The 27,801-nt window shown below is 47.5% G+C and overlaps 1 protein-coding gene across 2 annotated transcripts in view; it reads left to right on the forward strand.

Annotated features, from left to right (window-relative positions):
• The window catches only part of MBP (myelin basic protein), a 154,022-nt gene that overhangs the window by 2,848 nt on the left and 123,373 nt on the right, over positions 1-27,801 (forward strand). For both annotated transcript variants that reach the window (XM_015122215.3, XM_015122218.3), the window contains exon 2: positions 21,490-21,574. In XM_015122215.3, the coding sequence (XP_014977701.1) occupies positions 21,524-21,574 (51 nt within the window). In that variant the 5' untranslated portion in view covers positions 21,490-21,523. The remainder of the gene's footprint in view (positions 1-21,489; positions 21,575-27,801) is intronic.

Here is a 27,801-nt window from a genome sequence, read left to right on the forward strand (position 1 = left end):
TCCTGCCTCAGCCTCCCCAGTACCTGGGACTACAGAGGCACACCACCATGCCTGGCTCATTTTTGGGTTTTTTGTTTGTTTGTTTTTGTTTTTGTTTTAGTAGAGATGGGGCCTCACCATGTTTGCCAAGCTGGTCTCAAACTCCTGATTTCAAGTGATTCGCACACATCGGCCTCCCAAAGTGCTAGGATTACAGGCATGAGCCACCGTGCCTGGCCTCTAATTACTCTTGGGATAATTTTAAATAAGTGGCCATTAAGTAGTAAGACACTTCTATTGGCCCATTGGAACCCCCGAAGGAAGTGCTGGAGCTGTGTAAGGGAAGAGTGCTCACCCCACAGGCCCTGATGCCAGCTGAGCAGAAATGCCAGGCGAGCCGCTGGAATAGTCTCCAGAGGAGATTTTAAATCTCTGTCAAAACCTGTAGTGGGCAGGCTTCATCCAGAGAAACAGAAGCAGGTGGAGATACATATTACTCATGGCAAGGAATTGCTTATGCAGAGGTGGGCTGGCCAGGTTTGTGGGACGTCTGTGGGACAGGCCAGCCAGAAGGGCAGCTGATCTCTCCGGCCGGCTGAAGCTGCCTTCCACGGCAACATCTCCCGCAGTGCCAGTGACAACCATGAAAGCATGTTCCCAAGCTATTAGCAATGTCTCAGACTCAATAGCCATTAAAGCGCAAAAATGTCATTCTGAATGTTCTTTTGTTCTGGACTCTGTGAACAGCACTGCATTGGTCGGAGTCACCATTGTGAAAAATAGGTGGATGTCTAAAAGATGAGGAGACACAGACCTATGTGAGGCCAGGATCTAGACTACAGAAACAGTTCTAAAATGTGGTAATTTGAAACAAGCCACTCAAGAGTAAAATATGAGACTGAAGAGAAAACCCAGATGCACTGATAAAATACGAAAAGGACTTTAACCCTCTGGAATTCAGGGAATTCAAAACTAAGATGTCAAAAAGGTTTTTTTAACTTTACTGTACTGGAAAAATTTAAATTGTGACTATACCAAATATTAGAGAAAGTGCAGAAAAATTAGACCTCACATGAGTTCAAGTAGAATATAATTAGGAAGTTAGAGAATGATCTAGAAAACCTGAAGATGGGTGTATCCTAAGATCTAACAATTCCACTTCTAGGTGTCTCCTCTAGGGAAAACCTGGTCTGTGTGCATAAGACACACACAGTGGATATTCACTGAAGCAATATAGTAAAACTCTGTTTTGAGATCATTGTAGATTCACATGCAATTCCCTTCACCAGTTTCCCCCAACAATAATATCTTAAAAACCATAGTACAATGCCACAACTAGAAATTGAACATTGATACAACCCATTAACTTCGTTCAGATTTCAGAGTCCACCAGTTTACATGTACTCGCTTTATAGACTGCTCTGTGTGTGTGTGTGCGTGCGTGTTGTGCACGCGTGCTTAGTTCTGTGTAATTTTATGACCCGTGTAGAACCATGTGACCACCAACACATCAGAGGACAGGACAGTTTCATCACAAGATCCTTAATGCTACCCTTTATAGCCAAGCTGACTTCCTCCTTCCCCCTCCCTAAGGCTGGCAACCACAGTATGGTTCCCATTTTCTATAAAGAATGCTCTATAAATGGAATCATACACTATGCAACCTTTCGAGACGGAATTTTTCCGCTAAACACAATTCCCTTGAGACCCATCCAGGTTGGCAAGCATGTCCATAGGTGTTTCTTTTTAATTACTCAGTGGTGTTCGCCCATCTGAATGAACCATGGTGTGTTCAACCGTTCACCCGGGAAGGGTGCTTGGATTCTTTCCAGGTTTTGATTATTGCAAACAGAGCTGCTGTGAACATTCATATACAGGTTTTTGTGTGAGCATAGTTTTCATTTCTCTGGGATAAATGCCCAGGAGTGCAATTGCTGAGTCATATGGTTAGCACATGTCTAATTCTGTAAGAAACTGCTAACTCTTCTCCAGAATGGCTACACCATTTTGCATTCCCACCGATGGTGTGTGAGTGATTCAGGACCTTCCCAGCCTGGGCGGCATTTGGTATTGCCACTGTTTTTTTCTTTTTAATTTTAGCTGTTCTAATAAGTGTATAGTGGTATCTCCTGATAATTTAATTTGCATTGCCCTGATGGCTAATGACATCAAGACCTTTTTATGTACTTATGGCCATCTGTGTATCCTCCTTAGTGAAAAGTCTGTTCATGTCTTTTACCCGCTTTTTAATTGGATTGTTTGGTTTTAACAACTGAGTTTTCATAATTCTTTATATTTTCTAGATACTGGCCTTACCCCTCTGTGACTATTTTCTACCAGTTTATCTTGTTTTTTCACTCTCTTCACAGAGTCTTTTGCAGAAAGTTTTAGAGTTTGCTGAATTCAAGTTTATTAATTTTACCTTTTTCGGATTTTGATTTTTGGTGTGAAGTCTTAAGTCTTCACCTAGCCTGAGGTTCCCTACAAATTTTATAGTTTCACATCTTACACTTAAGTCTCTTTACCATTTTGAGTTAATTTTTACATGAGGTGTGAGGTTTAGGTTGAGGCTTATTTGTTTTGGTTTGGTTTGGGTTTTGCCAATGAATGTTCAGTGGCTCCGGGACTGTTTGTTGAAAAGATGATCCTTCTTCCATTAAATTGCTTTTGTACCTTTGTTAAAAATCATTTCCACTTATTGCTGTGGGTCTATTTCTGGGTTCTCTATTCTGTTCCATTAGTCTCTATGTCTGTCTCTCTGCCAACAGCACACTCTCTCGATTATTGTCGTTGCATAGTCAACTTTAATCAGGTGGAGTGACTTCCTCCCACTTTATCCTCCTTTATAAAAATTACGTTAGCTATTGTAGGTTCTGGGCCTTTCCATATGAATTTTAGAATAGCTCATTTATGGATACAAAAACCTTGCTGGAATTTTGATAGGAATTTCTCCAAACGTATAGATGAGTTTAGGGAGAATTAACAGTTTTACTGTGTTGAGTTTTCTAATCCATGATCACAGGTTTTCTCTCTATGGGTAATTAGGTCTTCTTTAACTTCTTTCATCAAATGTTTTATAATTTTCAGTGCACACATTCTGAATCTGAAGTTTTTTTTACAGTGTACATAAGTGTTTTATTTTCTTTGGGGCATTTCTAAATGACATTGTGTTTTAACTTCAGTTTCCACGTGTATTGTGGAATATGTAGAACTGTGAGTAATTTTTATGTGTCAATCTGTATTCTGCCACCTACTGAGCTGCCTTATTAGATCTAGGAGGATTTTTTTGGTAGATTTCTTGGGATTGTCTATGTAGACCATCATGTTATCTGCAAATCGGATAGTTTTATTTCTTCTTTCCAATTTATATCCTTTTTATTTCTTTTTCTTATCTTATTGTACTGGTTAGAATGTCCAGTGCTATATTCAATAAGAGTTGCAAGAACTTGCCTTATTCTGATCTAAAGGGTAAAGCACTGAGTTTTTACCACTAATTATGATGTAGCTATAGGATTTTTATGGATGTTCTTTATCAAGTCGATAGTCCATGTCTCTTCATGAGTGTGTGTTGTATTTTGTCAAATGTCTTTTCTGGGACAATTTATATGTTCATGAGATTTTTCTTCTTTGGCTTCATGGTATGATGGATAGTATTGATTGACTGACTCTCTAATGCTGACCCACCCTTGAGTGTCTGGTATATATTCCACGTGGCCATGTATATAATTTTTTATATGTTGCTAGATTCACTTTACTAATATTTTGTTGAAGACTTTTGCCTATAAGTGTTTGTGAGAAAAATGTAGTTCTCATTTTTCGTATAGTCTTTGCTAGTTTCAGTATCAGGATAACTGGCCTCATCAAATGAGTTAGAAAGTGTTTCCACTTGTTCTAACTTTTGGAAGAGGTTATATAAAATTGCCATAAATTTCTCCTTAACTGTTTTAGTGGAAATTTCCAGTGAAACCATGTGGGCCTGGGGATTTCTTTCTTGGGTATTTCCTTCCTTCTACTTTCTTTGTATATATTTCTTTGTGTATATTTAGCTCTTTTTAGTTTCTTGAATTAGATCTTAAGATTATCGATTTGAGACTTTTCCTGTTTTCTAATATAAGTATTTCAGGCTATGAATTCCCTCTCAGCACTTCTGAACTAGGTGTACATATTTTGTCAAGTAAATGTTTTGATACAAAGAAAAGGAGGGAAACACATTAATTCCCCATGAGTAAGGCTATAGATTTATACTCTGATCTACTTATGACAGTTAAAATAGACTACCCAGACTTTGTGTATCAACATGGACAAAATTCTAAATAACAGTGTTGAATGGAAACCAACAAACTGCAAATGAATACATATAGTATTATTCTATTTATTTAAAATTTTCAGATACGCAAAAGAACACTACATGTGGTCGTGATTACATGGGATTATATGATATATAGGAGCCATGCCAAGTCATGTTGTCTTCTAACCTCGGGGAGGGGAGAGGATTGGCTGTCTCTGTATGGTTTTATTTCTTAAAAATATTTTGAGGTTTTATACAAATAACAGAATGTGTTACGTTTTTTGATGAAAAGGACAAACCAGTTGTCTTGTAGATTATTATCTGTGCTTTTTAATATGTTTGAACTAATTAGTAATTTATATTAGCAATAAATAAACTGATGGAAAGTTTAGGGGGAAATGACACCAGTGATAATGAAGCATTAGAGAAGATTAGAAGGCCTCACAAAGGAATCTGAAAGTAGGTGTGGAGGTGAAATTACTGAAATTTGGTAAGAGCACAACAGTGACAAGGAAGGCTAAGGAGAGGAAGAAGAAAGGGCAGGCGAGACAGTCTCTCCCTCCTCCTCGTCATTTGTTCAAGCAGTATACGTGCAGAAAGGGAGGATAAAGAGATTGATCTGAAAAGAGAAGCATGCAGAAATGGGCAGGAGCGAAGACCTCAGAGGAGTCGGCTGGATTTAGCACAAGCCTGGGGATTAACAGGGTGTTTGCAACCTCACTCTTGAGCCAATGACTTGAAGAAGAACCATGAGAATCTAGCTAAATCTGAAAAGATTTAAGGAACAAAATGTTTATGGGCATCCAGCCCTTTTTCCTTCTTGCCTGTCAGGATTTATAATGAGCGGGGCCTCTAAGAGAAGTCTAGTATGATTCAGACAGAGGCCAGCACGCCGGGGCCCCACTTCCTGTCACTCTGCAGGCGACCTGGCTTAGAAACTCTGCAGGTGCAGCGTGGCTGCCCACTCAACAGCCTCAGGAAGTCCCCAAAGCCCTATCTCCTATCTCCGGTGGGTGGGCTCTCCCCCATTGGCCCCGAGGGAGCCTCTGCTCCTTTCCTCTCCTGTCCCCTCCGAATTCATCTGAGAAGGCACCCAGGCCAGTATGGCCCCAGCTGCCCGGTGTCCAACCGCTGTTTCCAGGGGTGCAGCTGGGGAAGGTGGTGCAGGCAGCGACCACAGCAGCTACTGAGCCCCAAGAAAGGAGTCCAGCACAGGGGCGGGGGTGGGGGAGGCATGGTGGCCAGAAGAGTTATTCTAGCGATTTATGTTTACATCAATTCACTTTCTTTAAGAGTCAAGGGATTCACATTCAGCTTACCCATTTTCCGAAGGTCAAGAAAGAAAACGAAGTTTTATTCATAGTAAGTGATTAACCAATTTACCTGTTTAATTTTACATTAGCGACCACATATAAAATATATAAAAAGGCAATTAATAAAGAGGAGATAGAACATGGAAAGGAAGGACCCGGAGGCAGAGATGAGGGGGAGGCAGGAGGCTGGAGAACGGGAGGTTTCTCAGGGGCTCAGGGAACTGCTGGTGTTGCGGCCCCGCCTTTGGGGGCATCGGGTGACATGGGATGTTCCCAGAGAGCCCTGCTCCTTCCAGGTAGGAAGGTATACCGAGCCGCCCTGCAGGCGAGAGCACAATGCCCCGTGCTGGGAAGGGATGGAGCTCAGGGCAGCTCTACCCGCAGACTCCGTGCAGGTGCCCTAGGCTGCTTCCTGGCCGACCACCAACCCGGAGAGACAGAGAAAGGCTCCACTCAGATCTGCTTTTCACCTGGAGCCTGATTAAGAAACCTAAAGCTCCAGAGGTCAACACATGCTGAAAACAAAACGAAGCTACCTGGATCAGTTTAGAGTCCTAGCAGGCATGGAATTGGCTTGGTGGCTGGAAGCCCAACTCCCAAGCCAAGCATCTGCTGTGGCCCCCTGACCTGCTCACCAGGGGAGGGGACAAGCTGGCTCATGTGGTCTTCACCCACCTGCACACGTTACACTGAGAATTCAAATTAAATGCAGAGTCCTAGGCCCGCCCTGGCATACCACCCCACCGTCTTGGGGACGGGCCCAGGAATACTTATTTTAATGAGCTCCCTATCAACTCAGGATCACTGCTGTAAGTGAAGGAAGGAAACAGACAGTGCCTCGGTGTTTCCAGGTCGACAGGGCTCCTCTGAACAGACACACACAAGCTCTCAAATGCGTACTTTCATGTGATCAGGAAGTCCTTCATGTTTCACTGATACATTGAATTTGCATTAGAAAGAATAACTAATTGATACTAAAGTTTTTTGTTGACAGTTTATTTGCATCATGTATTTTTGATGCATTCTCCATATATAGAGAGTAACATTTTATATCCTGCATGAGTCTTCATCTGATGTGGAATGTTTATGGATACTCATTTTCTTCATCTTTCTTGAATAGTTGAAAGCTAACATGTTTGCTAAACTTGCTGTCAAAGCAAAAAATTATAGAACTATGTTGCAGGCTCCTCACATACAGCAAATGTACCATGACTTTTAAAAAATTCCTTGGTGTCTACTCTGTACAAAAATACCATACTGTCCATTTCAGGTACATTAAGAGAAAGTAGATGTCGTTCTCGCCCTCCAAGTGCTTATAGTTTTGTTAGGAAACTTAGAAGTTCCCAAGTAATTTCCCAAGGGAAAATAATTGCCCAATACCCTGCCATGTATACAAAATGCCGCGGAGTTTCTAAAGAAGGGGGTTGCGCCCAGTAGAGGAGTAGGCTGGATGATGATGACTAGAACTGGCAGAATTATACTGAATGGAAAATATACTAGCAGAGCGTGGTGGCTCACACCTGTAATCCCAGCATTTTGGGAGGCCAAGGCAGGTGGATCGCCTGAGGTCAGGAGTTCGACACCAGCCTGACCAACATGGTGAAACCCCGTCTCTACTAAAAATACAAAAATTAGCCAGGCGTGGTGGTGGGCAGCTATAATCCCAGCTACTTGGGAAGCTGAGGCAGGAAAACTGCTTGAACCTGGGAGGTGGAGGTTGCAGTGAGCCTAGATTGCGCCACTGCACTCCAGCCTGGGTGACAGAGCAAGATTCCGTCTCATTTAAAAAAAAAAAGAAAGAGGCCGGGCGCGGTGGCTCACGCCTGTAATCCCAGCACTTTGGGAGGCCGAGGTGGGCGGATCACAAGGTCAGGAGATCGAGACCACGGTGAAACCCCGTCTCTACTAAAAATACAAAAAATTAGCCGGGCGCGGTTGTGGGCGCCTGTAGTCCCAGCTACTCGGGAGGCTGAGGCAGGAGAATGGTGTGAACCCGGGAGGTGGAGCTTGCAGTGAGCCGAGATCGCGCCACTGCACTCCAGCCTGGGTGACAGAGCAAGATTCCGTCTCATTAAAAAAAAAAAAAAAGAAAGAAAGAAAATATACTGTAACGTTTTGGTGTCTTCGGTGCCGCAGTTCACTTCCCACTTGGCCTCCACTGTCCCGGGAGCTGCCTGAGCTTCTCCCAGCTTGCCCGTCTGGGAGACTTCTCGGGACTCTAGCTGAGACTCGAGCTGGGATTCCCAGCTCATCATTGGCATAGACCACTCCTTTCTGGAGTCGCCTCCTTGCCCTTGTTTCTCAGCTGTCTCCTTCCTTGCACAGCTTCCAAAAACATGGCTGTGTCTTCTCCAGTTTGGTAGTGTTTTGTTTCTAAGGGTCTTAAATGCTACATTGCAAACTTCTGTTCTGGAAAACTGTTAAAATATGTGTTAGCCCCCACTGATGTCTACCATAGTGCACAGTCCCTGATACTTGTTGCATAAACTGAGAGGCGGATTCTGCCAGTTCCACTAATCGTCATCCAACTGATCCACAGCAAAAGCCTATTATTTTCCAGAAGTCATGTGTCTAAATCTGTTCTCCACCAATCAGAAGCTAAAGACCTGGCATGATTTATTCAGCTTAAATTGTTGCCTGAAATTACCAGATAAATTAACTCAGTAATTTGACCAAAAAAAAAAAAAAAAAAAAGGACTCTCACATATTTTAGGAGCTAGGTTTCTCTTACTTACGTGGGTTTGTGGCAGGCAGTGTGGTCTGTTTGTTTTTATTCTGGTTCTTTCGACTATCTGAAAATGTAACAACCTTGGGATAACTTGAGAGCGAGATGGATGAAGTGCGAACACCAGCTACAGTTGTCTTTCTAGAAACACAAAGAGGATCAGTTGTATTTCAGAAACAGGCATAGCGCGTTTGTGGACAGCCTCAATATATCATTTTAGATTGCCGTGTGAAAGGTGTTGTGATTTTACAAGGGAGAAGATGATTCTTTTATTCTGTCATTATTTTCATATGTCAAGACATATTTGAAGAGAGGAGGATTTAAGCAAGATATTAAAAGCTCGCCTTATTCCTTTCAGACTAGTGATTGAAAATTGGTGTATGCAGGGTGGGAGGACTCAGAAGAGCTGAGGCCTGGCAACAGCCTTCCTAAACATGCATGTTTAAATGTATGTGAAATGTCAGGGTTAAAGCCTCATAGGAAGGAGTCCTAATACTAAGACAGCTAGAAAGCAACACCAAAATAAACCGTATTATGGGAACTTAAAGTAAAAGTCTTTTTTTTTTTTTTTTTTTTTTTTGAGACAGAGTCTTCCTCTGTTACCTAGTCTGGAGTGCAGTGGTGTGATCATGGCTCGCTGACCCCTCAATCTCTGGGGCTCAAACGACCTCCCACCTCAATCTCCCCAAGTAGCTGGGACCACAGACAGGCACACACTGCCACACCAGGCTAATTTTTTTATTTTTACTTTTTGTGGAGACAAGGTCTCTCCATGTTGCCCCAGCTTGTCTCGAACACCTGGGTTATTCCCACTTGGTCTCCCAAAGTGCTGCGATTACAGGCGTGATCCACTGTGCCCAACCTTCAATTTTAATGGGAGGTACATTAAAACATGGATTACGTTTCACACGATTTCAAAAACAAACAAAACAACTAGATTTGCTCAAGAAGAGAGAAAAGGTCCCAGCGGTGTTTTTGTATGACTTGATCCTCACGGAGTCCTGAATCTTGTAGATTCAACTTCGTTTGTTTTTACAACATGTGTAGAAGAGGAATTTGAAAAATTTACCCTGATTCCACCCACAGAGGTTTATTCCTGACCTCTTTCGATGGAGTGACACTTAATTACCATGACACCTGTGCTCAGAGGACAGCTCTGAAGGTCAGTAACATGGTTTTCCAAATCCCAATATTTCCCCATCCTTTTCTTGGGTGAACTTTTCTCGCCACTCTCTCTGGAATTTTCTGCTGTTGGTGTGATAGACCTTGTGACTAACAGTGTATTTTGTAAAACAGTCTGGAGGCCCAGAGAAAGCCAGATATAAAAACTGGCAGGGAGAAGCCAGGCAGAGGGCATTCATTCATTCATCATTCATTCATTCCTTCAAGCAGGCCTAGCTCGGGCCCAAATCAGTGCCTGGGGGGCTTCCTGAAAGGAAGAAAAACACCCCACGCTGAGGTCCTTGTCCTGGGTCTGAATGCCTGAGTGCCTCTGGGCGTCACAGCCCCACTTCACAGCTGCCCCCTGCGGCCTCCCAGGTGTGTGCAGCATGTCTGAGGTCACCTGGCCGTGACGGTCACAGCTGCACCCGATGCTGGGGGGGCTGACCTGATTTTAGAGGTTTCTATTTTACCAGTGTTGGGAGGAAGCCTACAGGAGCGTGTGTTCCCTGCATGAGGACTTTGAGACCCGTAATGGATTCACAGAAGAATGCTCGCACCAAGCAAGAGCGAACCCTTTAGCATACCTCACCCGAGACAAGGTGGGATTGGTGCTTCGTGGGCTGAGCACAGCTGTGCTCTTCCTGGATTGCAGGTCCTGCTCTGTCTCGGGAGACACTGGGGGTCTGCCCTGGAGGAGGGTCACCTGGGGTGGCCTGGGCCACTGCAGCTGCTCCCACTGCGCCCAGGCCTCTCCCGTGCCCACCCCAGGGCCATCTGTCTCCTGGGGGCTTCGCATCTGAAGCTTCAGCCTCAAGCTCAGGGAAGGCAGCTGGGTCCACAGCCATGACCACTGTGACTTTCTCTGTGTCCCTTCGTCCCCAGCACCCCAACTTTGGTGCCAAGCCCCATTTCCTCCAGTGGCTCACCCACACTTCTCTTGGGGTATCCCTTGTTCCTCCAGAATCAAGGCTTCCGTTTTCTGGGAGGAGCCTTCAGTCCTGGCTCCTACGCTCAGCTCCCTGGGGCTCACCAGGTGGTCTCTTCTCCAGACGCACATGGAGGGTGCTGAGCTATGTGGGCGCGGCTTGGGGTAAGAGGGAAGAGCCAGCACTTCCCTTGCTGTTCTCTCATCCACTTGACAGGCATTTGTCAAGCACTTGCTGTGTGCCTACTGTGTGCTGTGTGCCTACTGTGTGCTGTGTGCCTGCTGGGTGCTGTGTGCCTACTGGGTGCTGTGTGCCTGCTGGGTGTTGTGTGCCTACTGTGTGCTGTGTGCCTACTGTGTGCTGTGTGCCTGCTGGGTGTTGTGTGCCTGCTGTGTGCTGTGTGCCTGCTGGGTGCTGTGTGCCTACTGTGTGCTGTGTGCCTGCTGTGTGCTGTGTGCCTACTGTGTGCTGTGTGCTGTGTGCCTGCTGTGTGCTGTGTGCCTGCTGGGTGCTGTGTGCCTACTGTGTGCTGTGTGCTTGTGCCTGCTGTGTGCTGTGTGCCTACTGTGTGCTGTGTGCCTGCTGGGTGCTGTGTGCCTACTGTGTGCTGTGTGCCTGCTGGGTGCTGTGTGCCTACTGTGTGCTGTGTGCCTACTGTGTGCTGTGTGCCTGCTGTGTGCTGTGTGCCTGCTGGGTGCTGTGTGCCTACTGTGTGCTGTGTGCTTGCCATGTACCACGTGTCTGCCATGTGCTGTGGACTGCGCCAGGTCCTGGGGACACCACGGTGGTAAGACAGAGACCCGGGTGGGCTTGCTGTCCTGTGGCGAGGGTGGTGATGCAGTACACGTGGGGACGGGGAAGCAGAACGCCCGGGCAGTGACACAGTGGCTCTTCTCAGCACCTCACAGGGTCCTGGTGGCTTCCAGGACACCTCAGGCCCTCTCCTGAGGATTCCAGGTCCCCGAGCCCCTGCCTGTTCTGGGTTGGGGCAAGTGACACCTCCACCACCCAGCTCCAAGCCATGGCTGCCCCAGCTCCAGCTCGGGGACCTGTGGGACCAACTGTGGCCTTCACTTTCCCCCGTCAGCCTCCCTCGCGGAGGGTGCAAGGGAAAGTGTGTCTGCCAGGCAGCATCCGGCTACCACAGCCAAGGGTGGTGGGAGTGTGTCCTTGCAGTGCTCTGGGACAGCAGGAAGGAGCACCACATGTGGTAGTGTGTGTACATGGGTGTGTGGTGTGTGTGACTGTGTCTGTGTGGTGTGTGTGTGGTGTGCATATAGTGTGTGTGGGTGTGTGTGTGTGGTGTGTGTGTGGCATCTGGAGTGTGTGCGTGTGTGTGGTGTCTGGAGGGTGTGTGTGGTGTCTGTGGAGGGTGCGTGTGGTGTGCGTATAGTGTGTGTTGAGGAGGCGTGTGATGTGTGTGGTGTGTATGTGGCATCTGGAGTGTGTGCGTGTGTGTGGTGTCTGTGGAGGGTGCGTGTGGTGTGCGTATAGTGTGTGTTGGGGAGGCGTGTGATGTGTGTGGTGTGTATGTGGCATCTGGAGTGTGTGCGTGTGTGTGATGTGTGTATAGTGTGTGGGGGGTGTGGAGTGTGTGCGTGTGTGTGGTGTGTGTGTTATGTCTGTGGAGTGTGTGGTGTGTGTGTGTGTGGTGTCTGTGGAGTGTGTGTGTGGTGTGTGTGTGTGTGTGATGTCTGTGGAGTGTGCGTGTGGTGTCTGTGGAGTGTGTGTGTGTGGTGCGTGTGTGGTGTCTGTGGAGTGTGTTTGTGTGGTGTCTGTGGAGTGTGGGTGTGGGGGGTGGCCTGTGTGTTAGAATCCAGCTTTCCGCCCTGTCTCTGTCTGTGAACCCTGGTGCCACGCACAGGGCCGACACTCACACAGGAGATTTCCTGCATCTCGTCTTGGACTTGGCCTCCAGTGGGAAGAATCCAAACCAGCAGCTCACAGATCGTGGCTGACTGTGCTAAAACCTGAACAGACCTGTCCTGTGCCAACTGCCAGGTGCAAAGCCCCCAGAATCCAGCCCATGTTTTAAGGGTGGTGGGTGGAGCTCAGAGAGACCAAGCAGTCTGGCTGAGGCCAGTCCACCCTAAGGGAGGGACAGGGTGGGACACAGGCATCCAGCTCCTAAACCCATTGTCCCCCCATCCCACCCCAGCCCACTGTCCCCCATCCCACCCCAACCCACTCTCCCCCATCCCACCCCAACCCACTGTCCCCCATCCCACCCCAACCCACTCTCCCCCATCCCACCCCAGCCCACTGTCCCCCATCCCACCCCAACCCACTCTCCCCCATCCCATCCCAACCCACTCTCCCCCATCCCACTCCAACCCGCTGCTCAGAGGTTCTGTGCAGTCTCTGGATGTTACCTACCTCATTCAAAATCTGAGATCAGGGCCAACTAGGAAATTACCCATCCATAGATACTGGAATTCTGGAGAAGTATCAATAGTTCAGACACTTTATAATAATTTCAGGACCGTCACAATCTATCAGGCAAGCCATGAAACTGTGACTATGTTCTGCCAATGTGTTTGCATCTTTCAAACCCTGTTCTTTACCCCTTGTGAAAAGCCTTCCTGGATAATCTTGATTTTGATGTGGGCGTAAATTAAAAGGCCTCTACCTAGGAATAATAAATCATTGCCTTTTGAAAGGATACTGGTCTTTTTAGGCCCAAAAACATCACGTGGAAATTTAACGTCATGCAGAAAACACTCGAAAAGCTCAAGTTCAAAATGCAGGCTCAGTGGCAGTCTTACGTTCGTGACATACACCGTGCATGCCGGGTGTTTATTATTGAATCATTCATTTAAATGCCATTTTTAATGACAGAGCTTTAAAAGATACTTCACTTAATGACACATTCCTATAGTGCTTCATAATTTATTGTTGCTCTGTGATAGTTTTCATGTAGAAGGAAATGAGTTATGGGGTTATTAATATATTTTGAGTCTTCAGAGCATACATGTGACATGAAGGAGAAAGCGCCCTCTAGCCTGTTGATGGAGGTCTTTTTCATAAGAAATCCAGGACTTCAAGCATCAAGAAACCAAAGACCAGGTCGTCAGGTTGGTGAAGTCACAAACCACGTAACAGCCAGGAGCACAGCGCAGCTCCGACCTGTTGATGCTGGTGCCAGGCCCTGCTGTGTGGACTTGTGTGTTACTTGGGTTTCCTTTTTTTTTTTTTTTTTTTTTTTTTTGAGACACAGTCTCGCTCTGTCTTCCAGGCTGGAGTGCAGTGGCACGATCTCAACTCACTGCAACCTCTGCCTCCTGTGTTCAAGAGATTCTCCTGCCTCAGCCTCCTGAGTAGCTGGGATTACAGGCGTGCACCACCGCACCCAGATAAGTTTTGTATTTTTAGTAGAGACGGGGTTTTGCCGTGTTGGCCAGGCTGGTCACGCATTACTCCGTCTTTCTAAACCTCATGAGTTTCAACATCCGTAAAGTGGGGAGCATAATAATAGCACTTGCCTCCTCGTACAGTAGACAGGACTAAGAAACTGTACTTCTGACCCGTTCCATGAGAACCTAGCCCATAGTAAGCACCCCATCGATGCTGGGCTGCTACCCAAGCTTTCCTGAGCCCAAATCTAGTTCTGTTCAATGTATCATTCTGTCTCATGCTGTGTCTCCCGCCCTCCTTTTCTTTAAATATAATTGTCACTTGCTATCGTCCTTTGTCTTTCTAATGTGTCTTGCAAAGTTAAGGACTCACCCGGTAAAATGCTGCACACCCATGTGAAGACATGGGGCCCCTTAGGAGATCAGCTCACAGCCAGGTCTTTTGTGAGACCATGGTGAGGTTAATGACCACATATTGCATTCTTTTCCTTGATTAGAACCTGGAGGGCTCTGGAAAATTCCAGAAGGTTCTGAAAGGCAGTTGCCCAGTAAAATAACCACACACCTATGTGAAGACTTAGGGCCCCTTAGGAGATCAGCTCAGAGCCAGTTCTTTTGCAGGACCATGGTGAGATTAATGACCACACATTGCATTCTTTTTCTTTATTAGAATCTGGAGGCTCTGGAAAATTCCAGAAGGTTCTGAAAGGCAGACACCCAGTAAAATGCTGCACACCCATGTGAAGGTGTGGCACTGATCAGAAGATGGGCTCTGAGCCAGGTTTTCTGTGAGACTGTGGTGGGGTCTGTGGCCACAGCATAGCATTCTTCTCCTTGATTAGAATCTGGAGATTTCAGATCAACCACTCTACTTCCCCATGATAGCAGCAGAGCTGAATGTCTTTCCTATCATGGACTCTGTGATGGGAATCTGTGTTTTCAGGAAGATTCGGTTTATTTTAGCCAAGACCCAAAGGACAGCTCTTATGTGTACGCATGGCCTGAGCATCGGGCCAACACATTTGTTCCCTACACACAGACTATCAAGAGCCATTGTGCCTGGTGGTAAGGAATGTGTGAGTTCCTCTGCAGGTGAATTCAAACATTGTCCCGTTCTGTTAACACCAGCTCTGGCTGTGAGCAATGCCTGAAGTCGGTGTGGTTCCTCCAGTTACCAAGACCAGGGCCCGGGGTCATGTTGACCCTGCAGATGGTGGTATCGGCAAAGGCGTCACTCCCTGCCACGGCTCAGGAGGGACATACAGGTGACTACAGAGGATCAGCTGGTACTGGCGTGTAGTGTTCCTCTGACTTGACAGTTTGTAACCCAGCGACCTGTAAAATATTAACCAGTGGTTTCCACAGCAGCTCCAGGAAGCCACATCCACCATCAGGGCTTTACAGATAAGGAGGACGGGGCCCACATCCTCAGAGCAGGCAGGGAGAGCAGGAATAGGAAGGCCCTCGCCCAGGCACGTCTGCCCCCAGGCCTTCCCCACTTCCTCCCTGCGGCCCACGGCTCGCCCCGGCCCAGCTGCCGGCCCCTGGGTTGGGCGGCTTGCGCACCGCACACTGGGAAAGGGGGCTCAGCAGGACCTGACCTGTGTTCCTATGACTAAGCCCCACATGACTGCGAAGCTACCAGGGATCCCACCGGCCGCAGAGCAAGGGCGTGTCGCGTGTGCCTGCGTGACTCTGCCCTCCCCATGCCATCCAAAGGCCAGTCCCAGCGTGACGGTGTTGGTGTGGCTTGTCAGGACTTACACAGGAGGAGCGGTTCCCTCATGACCTCGCTATTTTTACACAGAGAATTTCGTAACTCTCCATAGTGCTGCTAAAGCTGGACACCATGCCTGTCATAAACGTGTGGATGCATTCACAGGAAATTTCAAATGCTCATCTGACTGACACGTGGATGAGCGACTCTTTGATCTGCCTTTTCTTCCCGCCCCTCCTTGAACAAAATGCTTTGCTTTGGTTTAGACAGGTGATATGGTAGCAAGCTGGGAACTCCAGAGCCAGTAATTTGCTGCTTGATTCTAATAATGGCTTTCTCTTCTCTCCAAAGTCAGCTGATCCTGTAAGCAGTCACTTCAAGGGACCACAATCAGCTTTCCCATAAACTCCACTTTTCTGTAATTCCATCGTTTTCTTTTAAAATGATTTTTGATAACTTTAAGGCAGTGATAGTCAGTGCCATAAATCTCCTTGAATCTGCTAAACCAGAAGAAAAGGAAGGATGGTGATGACTAGTTTACAAATAATATTATCGGATACCCCAGAGCAAAAATCCCCATCCCAGGAAATAGAGAAGCTACTTTCTTATCAGGCACTTCTCACATGGGGGAATGCAGATTGGGTTTTTGGAATTTGTTTTGCTTGCAAGTCCTGTGGAGCCCCTAGCCCAGGGCTGCCTCCTGAAAACTGCCAGGAGCCTAGGTCCCCCCAGTGTCTCAGGGAAGCTTGCTCTGGGACAGACATGGATGCCTCAGATGAGTTTTGACAGTGTCCTTTGCAGAGAAGTCCAGGCTTGCGGGTTGTTGTTCCTCTAGGGCCCCAACCCTCTGGAACACTTGCTCATCGGCAGAATCGACTCACTGTTCAACATGGGCGAAGAGCAGTGTCTGTGTCCTGTGGTGTAAGTCAGTCCCCCACCTCCCCAGGAGTGCACCCCGTGCATTGGCAGATTCTGTTCTATTGGGTCACTTCATGCCACACTCAAACTCCACTCACGGCATCTGGGTGACAGGGACTTTGCACAGCCATGCCCTCTGCCCGGAACACTGTTTCCCTCCTCAGCACCTTCACCTGCACCTTCTGCATCCTGCAAGTCTCCACTTACTTCCTACTTCCCTGCATGTTACCCTCTAGGGCTGCTGCAAGGCGGCACCACAGGCAGGCATCCTGAAACAGCAGAAGCAGACCCCCACCGTCCTGGAGGCCAGAAGCGCAGAGTCAAGGCGTTGGCAGAGTGGGAGCTCTGCAGGAGGCTCTGTCTTCACCTCCTCCAGCTTCCGGTGGCTGCGGCAATCCCTGGTGTCCCTGGCCTCGTAGCCATGTCATTCCAAATCTCTGCCTCCATCGTGTGTGGTGTCTCTTCTTGTGTGAAATGCCGTGTATGTATGTCCAAAATTCCCTCTCCTTGGTCAGGCACAGTGCTTCATGCCTCTAATTGCAGCATTTTGGGAGGCTGAGGTGGGTGGATTACCCGAGGTCAGGAGTTCGAGACCAGCCTGGCCAACATGGTGAAACACCATCTCTGCTAAAAATACAAAAAAAAATTAGCCCGGTGTGGTTGCGGGCACCTGTAATCCCAGCTATTCTGGAGGCTGAAGCAGGAGAATTGCTTGAACCCGGGAGGTGGAGGTGGAGGTGGAGGTGGCAGTGAGCCGAGGTCACGCTATTGCACTCCAGCCTGGGCAATGAGACTGAAACTCCATCTCAAAAAAAAGAAAACAGAAAGAAAAGATCCCTCACCTTTCTCTTGTGAGAACATCGGTCATTGCATTTAGAGCTCACTGTAATCCAGGATGACCTCATCGTAACTTGAGGACATCTACAAAACCTTCCTTCCAAACCAGGCCACCTTCACAGGTCCTGGAGTCAGGACTTGGACATACCTTTTAGGTGGACGTGATCCACCACATATTATCCTGGGAAGCGTTTCTCGACCTGCAGGGTCAGGGTTCATGGCCACCCACCTGCTCCTAGACTCAGTAAAGTGGAGTCTTGTTCAGGGTCACCCAGATGGAACCTGGATTGAGACCTCGGTCTCACCTGCCTGATTTTCACTGTAGAAAGTCAGAACTACCTAGAGAATGAAATCAGTAAAATACCTAGGAACAAGGTGTTTGCTCCCCAGCTGGGAGCTATTTCCCTGCACAGATAGGCTAATGAGTTTTATCTATGCTGAATTATCCTATGGCTCCACCAAGGTGACATGTAGCCTAAGCTGCTTTAGATGTACATTATTAAAAATGAGAGCCTAACAGTTAACAACTGTGGACTGCTTCCTAGTAAATCTGGATGACTAACTTTGCCTATGCCCAATGTTAACCCTCAAGGGAACACGAAGTGTTGATAATCACACAGACATTATCAAAATGTCCAGTAATCCCAGGGGCTGGAAATCGGATCTAGAACTGAATACCAGTCCAGAAGTCTCAGCAGTCCTGATGGAATCTGAAAGTCCGTCCCTCCCACAGCTCTCGCTCAGTTCTTACTCTCTCTCTTTCCTTTTCTGTTAGTTTACAAAGGCTTCTTTAATTACCCCAGAGATGCTTCAGAGTCAGCTGGCTTTCCTTGCAGCCTTTCACATGTTTATCCAATTTTTCTCTGGCTCTCTCAATTTGATTAATTGCAAAAAAACGAAATAAAAAAGAGCTCCTGCAAGCATGCAGCTGCTTTTGTGTGCAGATGGATCTTTTCAGCACATTACAGAAACCAGCTGCCGGGCTGAGCTCTTAGCCCTGTGATAGGGAGAGCTTCATCCTTCTTGAGCTCTTCTCCAAAAGGCAGACTGGGACAGGGTCAGAAGCTAATAAGGCAGACTGCCAGTCACTCATGATTATCAGCCAGATGCTCTGTCGTTCCCACCGTAGTGCCGTGAGACACATCTCACTTACCGGTGCTCAGGGGCCATTTCCATTAAGGGCTCTGATGGGGGCTCCCACACATCAAGTTGTCGTTTTGTTCCTCTTGTCTTTCTTTTCCTGCTAGTCTATAAATTTTGCATTGAAGGCTAGAATTAACCCACCCTCAGTGATCCATATAAATATTCTTTATATTCATCTGAGAGGCCAGTCAAATGCAAGTAAGTAGGCTTGTGTAGTCAAATCCAACGAGGTATATTCAGAAGTCTGATCTGGACTTGAGTTGTTTTCACCGATTCTGTGTCCAGTATTCTTGAGTTTTCTAAATCGTGATTAAGATCAGTCATCCCAAGCGTAACCTAGAGTTGTGCTGTGAAGCACGATAACAATCGATCAGAACAAACTGACTTGGAAGAAACACAGCCCCTCTCCGAGGAGCGGTTCAGCACCTTGTGAGCAGATTTCAGCTGCGTTCAAGAGCCCTTGGCCCCAAAATAGCTCTCTTTGTCTACCAGCAAGTCCCAAAAGATTTACCTGTCCCACGTGATTCTGATTTGGGACAAGTCCTTGGAGCTCTGTTTTCTGGAAGGAGTGAGTGTTGCCTGTGGGTTTGCCTAGTCCCAGCGTGAGGAGATGGGAGGAGGAGGGTGACAGGTGGATGGAGCCAGGGAACAGGAAGGGGACTGGGCAGGCGAGGGCTCCGAGGAGGCAGAGGTGAGGTGATGCCTGGGCCAGGAACAGGCACTTGGAGAACACAGCCGGTGATGGCAGGCTCTTTATGTCTGGACAGGCAAAATGCTCCCGAAGGTCCAAGTTGTCAGCCTTAACTAAGGGCAGTTACCTATTTTTGCCTGTGTTTCACTTCTCATTTCTTTTTTTTTTTTTTTTGAGGCGGAGTCTCACTTTGTCCCCAGGCTGGAGTGCAGTGGCCGGACCTCAGCTCACTGCAAGCTCCGCCTCCCGGGTTTACGCCATTCTCCTGCCTCAGCCTCCCGAGTGGCTGGGACTACAGGCGCCCACCACCTCACCCGGCTAATTTTTTTGTTTGTTTTGTTTTGTTTGTTTGCTTTTTTAGTAGAGATGGGGTTTCACTGTGTCAGCCAGAATAGTCTCGATCTCCTGACCTCGTGATCCGCCCGTCTCGACCTCCCAAAGTGCTGGGATTACAGGCTTGAGCCACCGCGCCTGGCCAGACCACTTCTCATTTCTTAAACAGGAAGATGTATTGAGAGATATTTGACGTGTTTTTATTCTATAACGTGTGTCCATCCTGCAAGCTCTTAATATTTAGTTAAAACAACACCACATGGAATTAGAGCCAGAATTAGAACGGGAATGACCATAAAACCACATGGAATTAGAGAGCCAGAATTAGAACGGGAATGACAGCCCCTGTGTACCCAGGGATCAAAGCAACATCTCACGAGGAACACACCCATTCTTTCTTAAAAAAAGAACAGGGTGAGTTTGGCCTTTCCCTTGGTTAACCCACTCTTATCCAGTAAGGCACCACACCTGCAGCAAGCCCTCATTTCCCAATGAGAAGATTGCCCCTCAAGGTTTTTTTGGTTGTCCAGTTGAAATAAATTGGGAAGGTAGAATCGCACTGGACACCGAAATCCTCCGCAAAGGTAGCCTTGCGATTTTAAAATCATACATATCAAACTATTATTTTTTTCACTCTCATGCCACGAAGCATGGGGAATGCACCTGATTCTTGCAGGTGGATTGTGTTCATATCATCACTAGAACGGCATCTTTGATTTCCCTGAGCATCATCTGTGGGCACTTTGACCTAAGTTGCTTCAAGTACACATGTTTTAAATCTCCCTGCGCGAGTGCCTCACTGGAAGTCTTATGGCGGGCCCCAGTTTCCATCACACATCATGAAGGTAGGTGGGGTTTTCCCTCTGTGGTCGGCTGCTAGTCGTCTCCCACACAGTGAGGGAGGCGGACTCCGGGACGGCGACTGTGCTGTAGGCGTTTGCTTCTCTTCTCTGCAATCCTTCCAGCGGCTGTGGGGTGATGGGGTTGCCCACCTGCGGAAAAGTGTCCTCAACCAGTCCTCCTGAGCCACCAGAAAGGGACCCGGGAACGTGGGAGATGGAAAAGCTTGGCTGTCGGGCAATTCTCTTTTCTAAAGAGAGACTTTTGAGGAACACAATTTGCATTGTGTTCGGGCGTCTCTACTATTTTGGAGAGTCCCCTCGCCCCACGTTCAGAAGACGGTTCATCGTGTTCCCTCTCAAGGAAAGCTGTTCCTGGTTTCTACAGGAGAATGGGTACTCACACCTTTTTGCAAAAGAATACATCCATCATGGAAAACATGTCGTTGTCCTTAAAGACTCTGGTCACCTGCTGCCAGGTCTGGGCTGATGGTTCCAGTGGCCCTCAGCTGAGGGACCCCAAGGCCAGGCTACGTCCCGCAGGAAGGCTGGAAGGAACAGTTTGCTTGGAATGGGTGTGGCTCGATTCTTCCATTCTTTGCATATCTTGGGGAAAAATCATAAATGTGCTGCTAAGGTTTGGGTTAGAAAATAAAAATGAGGAGTAACATGCTTTTTAAATCCAACTTTATCTTCCCTACAAATTCTGCAGATTCTTTGGACACTTGTCGGTTAAGCTGTCCTTGGTCTGATGTTGGCTCTTTCTGTGCTCACATGGTTTCTTGAAAGCAGTGAGCATGAATAGCTTCTTACTACCTTTTCGTTTTAGACGAATGTCAGCACCTTTCTGACATCTCAGCTCATCTCATTACAATACACCTGCGTGTGGGATGTAATTGTGTGTGTACATATGTGTGGATGGACAGATGGATGATGGCTGAATAGACAGATACTTCTGTACGTATACACAGATCTGCAGGATTTCTTGAGACGGGTTGAAGTGTGTTACTGAACAGAATTTGGATGTTGGTGCGGTTCTGTTTTCTAGCTCTTTGCATGGGATCGAAAGATAGCGTTTGTTAATAAGATGACTTGGACGTGTCTCTTCTGTTTTCAGGGCCTTGGTTTCCTCTTCTCAAAAACGGGCATTATATATATATCTCTCTCTCTCTCACAGGAGTGTCTTTCTGATGGAAAAACAACATCGAAAACTCGAAGAGCACTAGACTTAAGGCTAACTCTTTCTTTCCCTTTCTCTTTTAGCCTCTGAAGCCTCGGAAGAGCCGATCCATTCAGGATGGGAAACCACGCAGGCAAACGAGAATTAAACACCGAGAAGGCCAGTACGGTAAGATAGGAGCTGATCCTACAAATGCGCATGTCGTTTTCTTATTAAACACAAATCCCCTTGGTGTGTCAGAGGCTACGGGCTTGGGCTCTTGCTGCTACACTCTTCCCTGACAGCTGGGTGGAAGCCTGGCCCTTGTTACTACGATTAATTATCATTAATTTATTCAGGAAGATTGCATGGCAATAGGTAGGTCCTGACCTTGCAAAGAAATAAAGGAATGAAGGAAGGGAAGGAGTTAGGAAGAAGAAAGAAAGGGAGGAAAAAAGAGACACAGAGAAAGAGAAAGAGAGAGAGGGAAATGAGGAGGAGAGGAAGACAAAGCAGCCCTTCCTCTTGGTCCACGTTCTGTGATTGGTCCTTGAAGTATCAAGAGGCTCTCAGAGAGGAAAGCGATTGTAAATTCCTTTGCTCTCATGCAAAAATACTTTTGATTTTTTTTTAACATTTTTATTTTTTAGATAAAGGTATTTCCAAACTGCATTCTCTCTAAGTAGCTACTGGCTTGAAAGAGCATGACAATTTACACCAATTCATGAACGGTGAAACACATCAGATTTTCTTTTAGTTCAAAAACCTAATTCCATCTACTAAGGTCCCACTCCTTTCTTCTCACCCACCATGGAGTTTGCCTCTGACTTTTCACTCTGGTCTGGTTCTGGAAGAACTCACACTGAATCCCAGAGGTGTGGCGAAACGACAGGAAATACTTGAGCTGTTTCTTTGGACCTCTCCTAAATCGATACCCTCCTTTCTCCTGCGTGTGGCTAGTTGGCTCCTCACCAGTTGTCCTTGCTTTGGGGTCATGCTCTGGCCTGAATGCGTATTGGAATCTCCCAGAGACTTTTCAGACCTGCCAGGGTCTCTGCCCTCCTCAGATCCCAATGCAGCCGTGGGCATTTTTCAAAGCTCTGCAGGCTCCAGAGCCAAGGTTCCAGGTTCCTCCTGCTCCCATGTGTCTTGTACTTTGGCTACCAGGATTTTTCTCTATTGATTGCATATTCACCCTCCTGCCTCTAGAACTTCAGGAAGCCCTTAGCACAGACTAAAGTCCAAGGTCCTCAGCCTCTGGCTCCGGCCCTTCTTCAATCTCACTGTCACTGGCCTTTCCAGTGGCGGCTCCTCTACAGCCCTTTCCTCACCCTTATCAGAGAACATTTGGAAAATACAGTTAAACAAACAGGAAACTGCAAATTAAACATCATTCGAATCCTTCTGGCTAGTAAGAATTCATCTTCTTTGTATTTCTAGTGCGGCATTCGGCCACTGTCCGCCTTATTTGAAGGCATCGGCTTCCTCTGTCCGATTCGGATTCTCTACATTGCCTTTGGGTCCCCTGTGGTGCCCTGAATCAGGGTTCTGGACCCTTTTCCCACTGAGATGCTCAGGACAGATGATCCAGTGATGTTGACAAGGACCACAAATGCCCAGGGGTCCTAGCTGCCTGTGTCTCGGCCTACTCCTCTCTCTGCACTGGAGAATCATTTCAGATTGTGAGGAGTAAGCCTGCCAGTGTGCACAGAACTGTGGACCCACCCTAATTTGTATGGGGCGGCCCTTGCTCTTGGTCCACACTGTGTGATCGGTCCCAGAAGTATCAGCAGGTTCTCGGAGAGGGAAGAGATTATAAAAGTCCTTTGCTCTGATGCAAAAATACTTTTGATTTTTCAACGTTTTTTATTTTTTAAATATATATATTTTCCCCCAAGGGAAATTATTCCATTTCATTGGTACTTTAATTCAACATAAAATTATGTCTGCTCCAACTTGCGGCAGATGTGGTGCACTAGAATGTCCAGCTGCTGAAGATGGGCTCAGGTTAGGGTCAGGGGAAGATGGGTTAGGGTTAGGGTCAGGGGAATCCCCGACTTACACCCGGAATGCTTTAGAAATGTCCGCGGAATTGAACGGAATTGAATTTCAGTCTCCAGACCTCTTCACTGTGGTCTGTAGTGCATTTTTATTTAATAGTAATAATAAACTTGGAAGAAATGGGGCCTTTTCTGATTTGTACTTTACTCAATTTCTTTGTCAGCCACATGAGTAATTTTCCATGATTTGCTTTCAAATCATCCATGGAAGGTGAATAGGTGACTATATACTGTTCCTCTGTATATTTTATCTTAATTAAAGTGATAAACAGTATTTAGTTTCTTACCTAAGGATTTAGAAAGACTGACTTTATAAATATGTATATAGTTCTAGTCAGTGTCGAATGGGGGAGTTGACTCATTATGTTAGTCAGCCTGTACTTAAACTGTATCACAGATAATGTCAGTGTTATAATTAGCAGTAACGACCATAAATGTATTAAGTTACTAATTTATTAAGAACATGGCTTGGATACAGTATCTGCACCAGGAGGATTAAGTTTCAGCTAAAAGTGAAAGTGGAAAAAACAGCTCTGCTCAGAGATCTCTAGGCTGTTAACACTAGCGGTATTTTAAGTCTTAGAATGACTGATTTGCACCTCCAGTTTCAAAGAACCTCTCTGTGGTGTACAGTTTCTTTCCTGTTGTTTGACACTGTAAAACACCCACATATGTTTTTAATTTGTTTAACGCTATCAGAGTAAGATTGTTGAGCCATAGCAAAGCCCATACTTAGGCTCTTGTTTTCTGAAATCACGTGTTTAAAGTTCTGATCATTTAAAAAACCTCAAAACTTGGAAAATTTAAAACTCTGATTCCTGTAGGTGGTTTTAAGAAGAGCTTTTTTTTTTTTTTCTTTAAACTTGATGGGAAGTATTTCATGCCCGTCCAAGAACATGCCCTGTGATGCTGCATAGCTTAGTAGAGCGTTTAAACTTGAACCACAAAAGGAAACGTGACGTGAGCTCCAGCCGTGTGGCCTACCACTCTGGATTTCTGTCTGTGATTCTGGGAGTCATTTTCCCCCTTAGGAGAGAGTCAAGGAAAACTTCTGTCAGTTTCAGGTGCTGGTTACTGATCTGTCAGCAGGGAGGGCAGCTGCAGCGGGGGCTGCCCGTCCATCCCACACACAGCCTCTGCAGAGCCGCCCCACTGCCCAGACCCGGCTGCTCAGGGCCACCTCCTCCCCGCCCTGCTGCCACCTTCTCCACCCCTCCCCACCCACACCTGATGCCTCTTTCCTCTGCCCTGCGGCTGAGTGCTCTGATACACACCGTAGTGATTTGCCAATCATCCGACTTCTTCCCCTCTGACATCAAGGAGGGAACTTTCCTCTCTCTGATGCCTCCATCTCTAAGCCTGGAGCATCCCCAGCACATAACTGGCTCACAGATGTTCGAAAGAGTAAATGAATCATACCTACTTCCTAACTTCTTTTTCACATAAAAGCTCAGTTTTCTGAGCAGGCTTTGGGTGCCGTTGGCTGCTGGGGAGGTGGTGGGGAGGCCTCGTCCGTTGCCTGCAGGAGCTTCCAGTCTCCTTTGCAAGTTTTGCCCTCAGTGACTCAGGGCTTTGAAATTTGCTTCTCTCTCATCCCGAATAAGCCACGGCAGGATGTCAGAAGAAGAGAAACTAAAAGGTTAACTGTGGAATTTCTCTGATGGGTGAAAAAAAACACTTTTCTGGAGTTGCAGTGTTAGTCCAATCATGTGGGGCACAGGCACCAGTGGTTGAGCCGCCTTCCTGGGCCAGTTGAGGGTCAGAACAGGAGACGTCAGATTCAGGGAGAAACACTCCGCCCATCAGAGGAGCGGGCAGCCTGCCCTCCTGATGCGTGATTCACTCTTGTGGATGGAGTGTAACTTCCTCCAGGCAGGCTCAGGTTCAGTGCACAGCTCTGCTTCTCAGAAACGAAGAAACTCCTATTCTGCCTTTGACTCCCTATGTTTTTTTTTAAGTTGCAGGGAAATTTGGTTTCCAAATGGTTCTGCCTCACTAATTTACCAGCTTTTTATCACCCTGCCCATTTTGTATTTGGTTCTCCGTCTTACTACAGAACTTGGTGGAACCCAAGAAGGAAAGGGTACCAGCTGCCCTGGAGAACCCAGGGACGTGCCTCAACGCCAGGAGGGGAGCAGGGGGCAAGACTCACCCACAGAGGGACACCCTGTCTCGGGTAGTCTCTGCCTGCCTGGCAGTCTTTGGGCCTTAGGACATAGACACTTGGCTTCACTGGCTGCTGGAGGAATTCACTCCTTTTTGAGGAATTCACTCCTTTTTGGGATTGGGAATCAAAGGGGCTGGGCAGTTACCTTTGGGAGGGTCAAAAGTGCTCAGAACAGTGGCCATGTGCCTAGCCAGGCTGCTTGTGGCTTTTCTCCCTGGGCTTTCTCTGAATGCTGTGGATCTGTTGACCTGTGGGCTTGCTCTGTGGGGTTTTCTGGTGATCGCTGAGCTTCCTGGGGATGATTCACTACATGTTCAAAACACCAAACGAGGCCAGGTGCGGTGGCCCCCGCCTGGAATCCCAGCAGTGTGGGAGGCTGAAGCAGGCAGATTGCTTGAGCCCAGGAGTTCAAAACCAGCCTGGACAACAAAGTGAGACCCCCCATCTCTACAAAAAAAAATAAAAAAATTAGTCGGGTGTGGTGGTGTGCACCTACAGTCCCAGCTACTCAGCAGGCTGAGGTGGGAGGATCACCTGAACCTGGAGAGGTTGAGGCTACAGTGAGCCATGATCACACCACTGCAATCCAGCCTGGGCAACCAAGTGAGACCCTGTCTCAAAAAAAAACCACAAAACGTGCACACACACACACACACACACACACACACATCAAATTCTATCTAGACCAGTGCTAACACTGTATTACTGCCTCCTGTGAGCCAGCAACTTTGCAGGCATTGTCTACATTGTATGTTGTATGAGTTCTTGGGCTGCCATGACAAAATGGCACAGACTGAATGGCTTAAATAACTGACATTTCTTCCGTCACAGTCCAGAAGACTGGAAATCCAACAGCAAGGTGCCAAGGGTTGGTTTCCTCTGCAGCCTCTCCTTGGCTTGTAGACAGCATCTTCTGTCTGCATCCTCCAGTGGCCGTCCCTCTGTGTGTGTCTGTGTCCTATTCTCTGCTTAGAAGGACACCATCATGTTGGATCAGGGCCACCGTACTCCAGTGGGACCTCATCTTAATGCCACGGCCTATTTAAAGGCACCGTCTCCACGCGCAGTCCCATTGTGAGGCAGTGAGGGTTAGGACATCCACGTAGAGATTCAGGAGGAGCACAATTAAGCGTATCACATGTGTTACTTGATAAACCCCAGCAGAGGCTGCACAATTAGAGACAGTAGAGAAGGAAAGCCCTGGGACTGGCATTTGCCACCACATCTGACACCTCCCGGGGAAGGGACTCCACGCCAGCAGCCACCTGCAGTCTCTGCCCTGTCCTCAGGAGACAGCAGACCTGGTTTCTCTTCTGCAGACTCGGGTTGGACGCTTCCTGTGCAAAGTTCCTTCTTCCTGCCTCCTGCCACAGGCCCCAGCCGGCGGCTCCTCCCGGGGCAGGCAGGCATCTGCAGAGCGCTCATCTCCCACCTGCTGACTCGTGGCTTTGCGCAGCCATCCCCATGCTTAGGACCCTCAAAGGGTCATCTTCATTCTCACAGGGACTAAGTCTCAGAGCTGGGCTGGGCCTGCCTGAGGCCAGGTAGCAAATGGTGGGGAAGCTGGAGAGTAAAGCCAGGCTGGGAGCCCCAGGTGGTGCAGCCGGGCGGACCAGGCCGGGAGCCCCAGATGGTGGCACAGCCGGGCAGACCAGGCCTGGAGCACCAGGTGGCACAGCCAGGCAGACCAGGCCTGCAGCCCCAGGTGGCACAGCCAGGCAGACTAGGCCTGCAGCCCCAGGTGGCACAGCCGGGCAGACCAGGCCTGCAGCCCCAGGTGGCACAGCCGGGCAGACCAGGCCTGGAGCACCAGGTGGCACAGCCGGGCAGACCAGGTCTGCAGCCCCAGGTGGCACAGCCAGGCAGAAACAATCCCTGCATGGGAGTGTCAGTCTTCTAGTGGCCACAGGAAATGAGGAAAGAGACAGATGAAATCATTTTAATGTCATGTCTTTTCTTTAACCTAAGAAACCCCAAATGTCATGTAAGCATAGAATCCATATAAAAATTGTTCATGAAATGGTTTACAGTTCTTCTCCCATGAAGTCCTCACACTCAGGGATATATTTTAACTCATGGTGCAGTGTGGCCTGGCTACGTCTCAGGTGCTGGGTGGCCACACATGGCTGGGACCATAGGTCTGGGCAGCACAGCTCCAACCCTCGCCGTGCCCACACACCCTGCCATCT

This window comes from Macaca mulatta, chromosome 18 (genome assembly GCF_049350105.2).
Source record: "Macaca mulatta isolate MMU2019108-1 chromosome 18, T2T-MMU8v2.0, whole genome shotgun sequence".
Taxonomy (NCBI): domain Eukaryota; kingdom Metazoa; phylum Chordata; class Mammalia; order Primates; family Cercopithecidae; genus Macaca; species Macaca mulatta.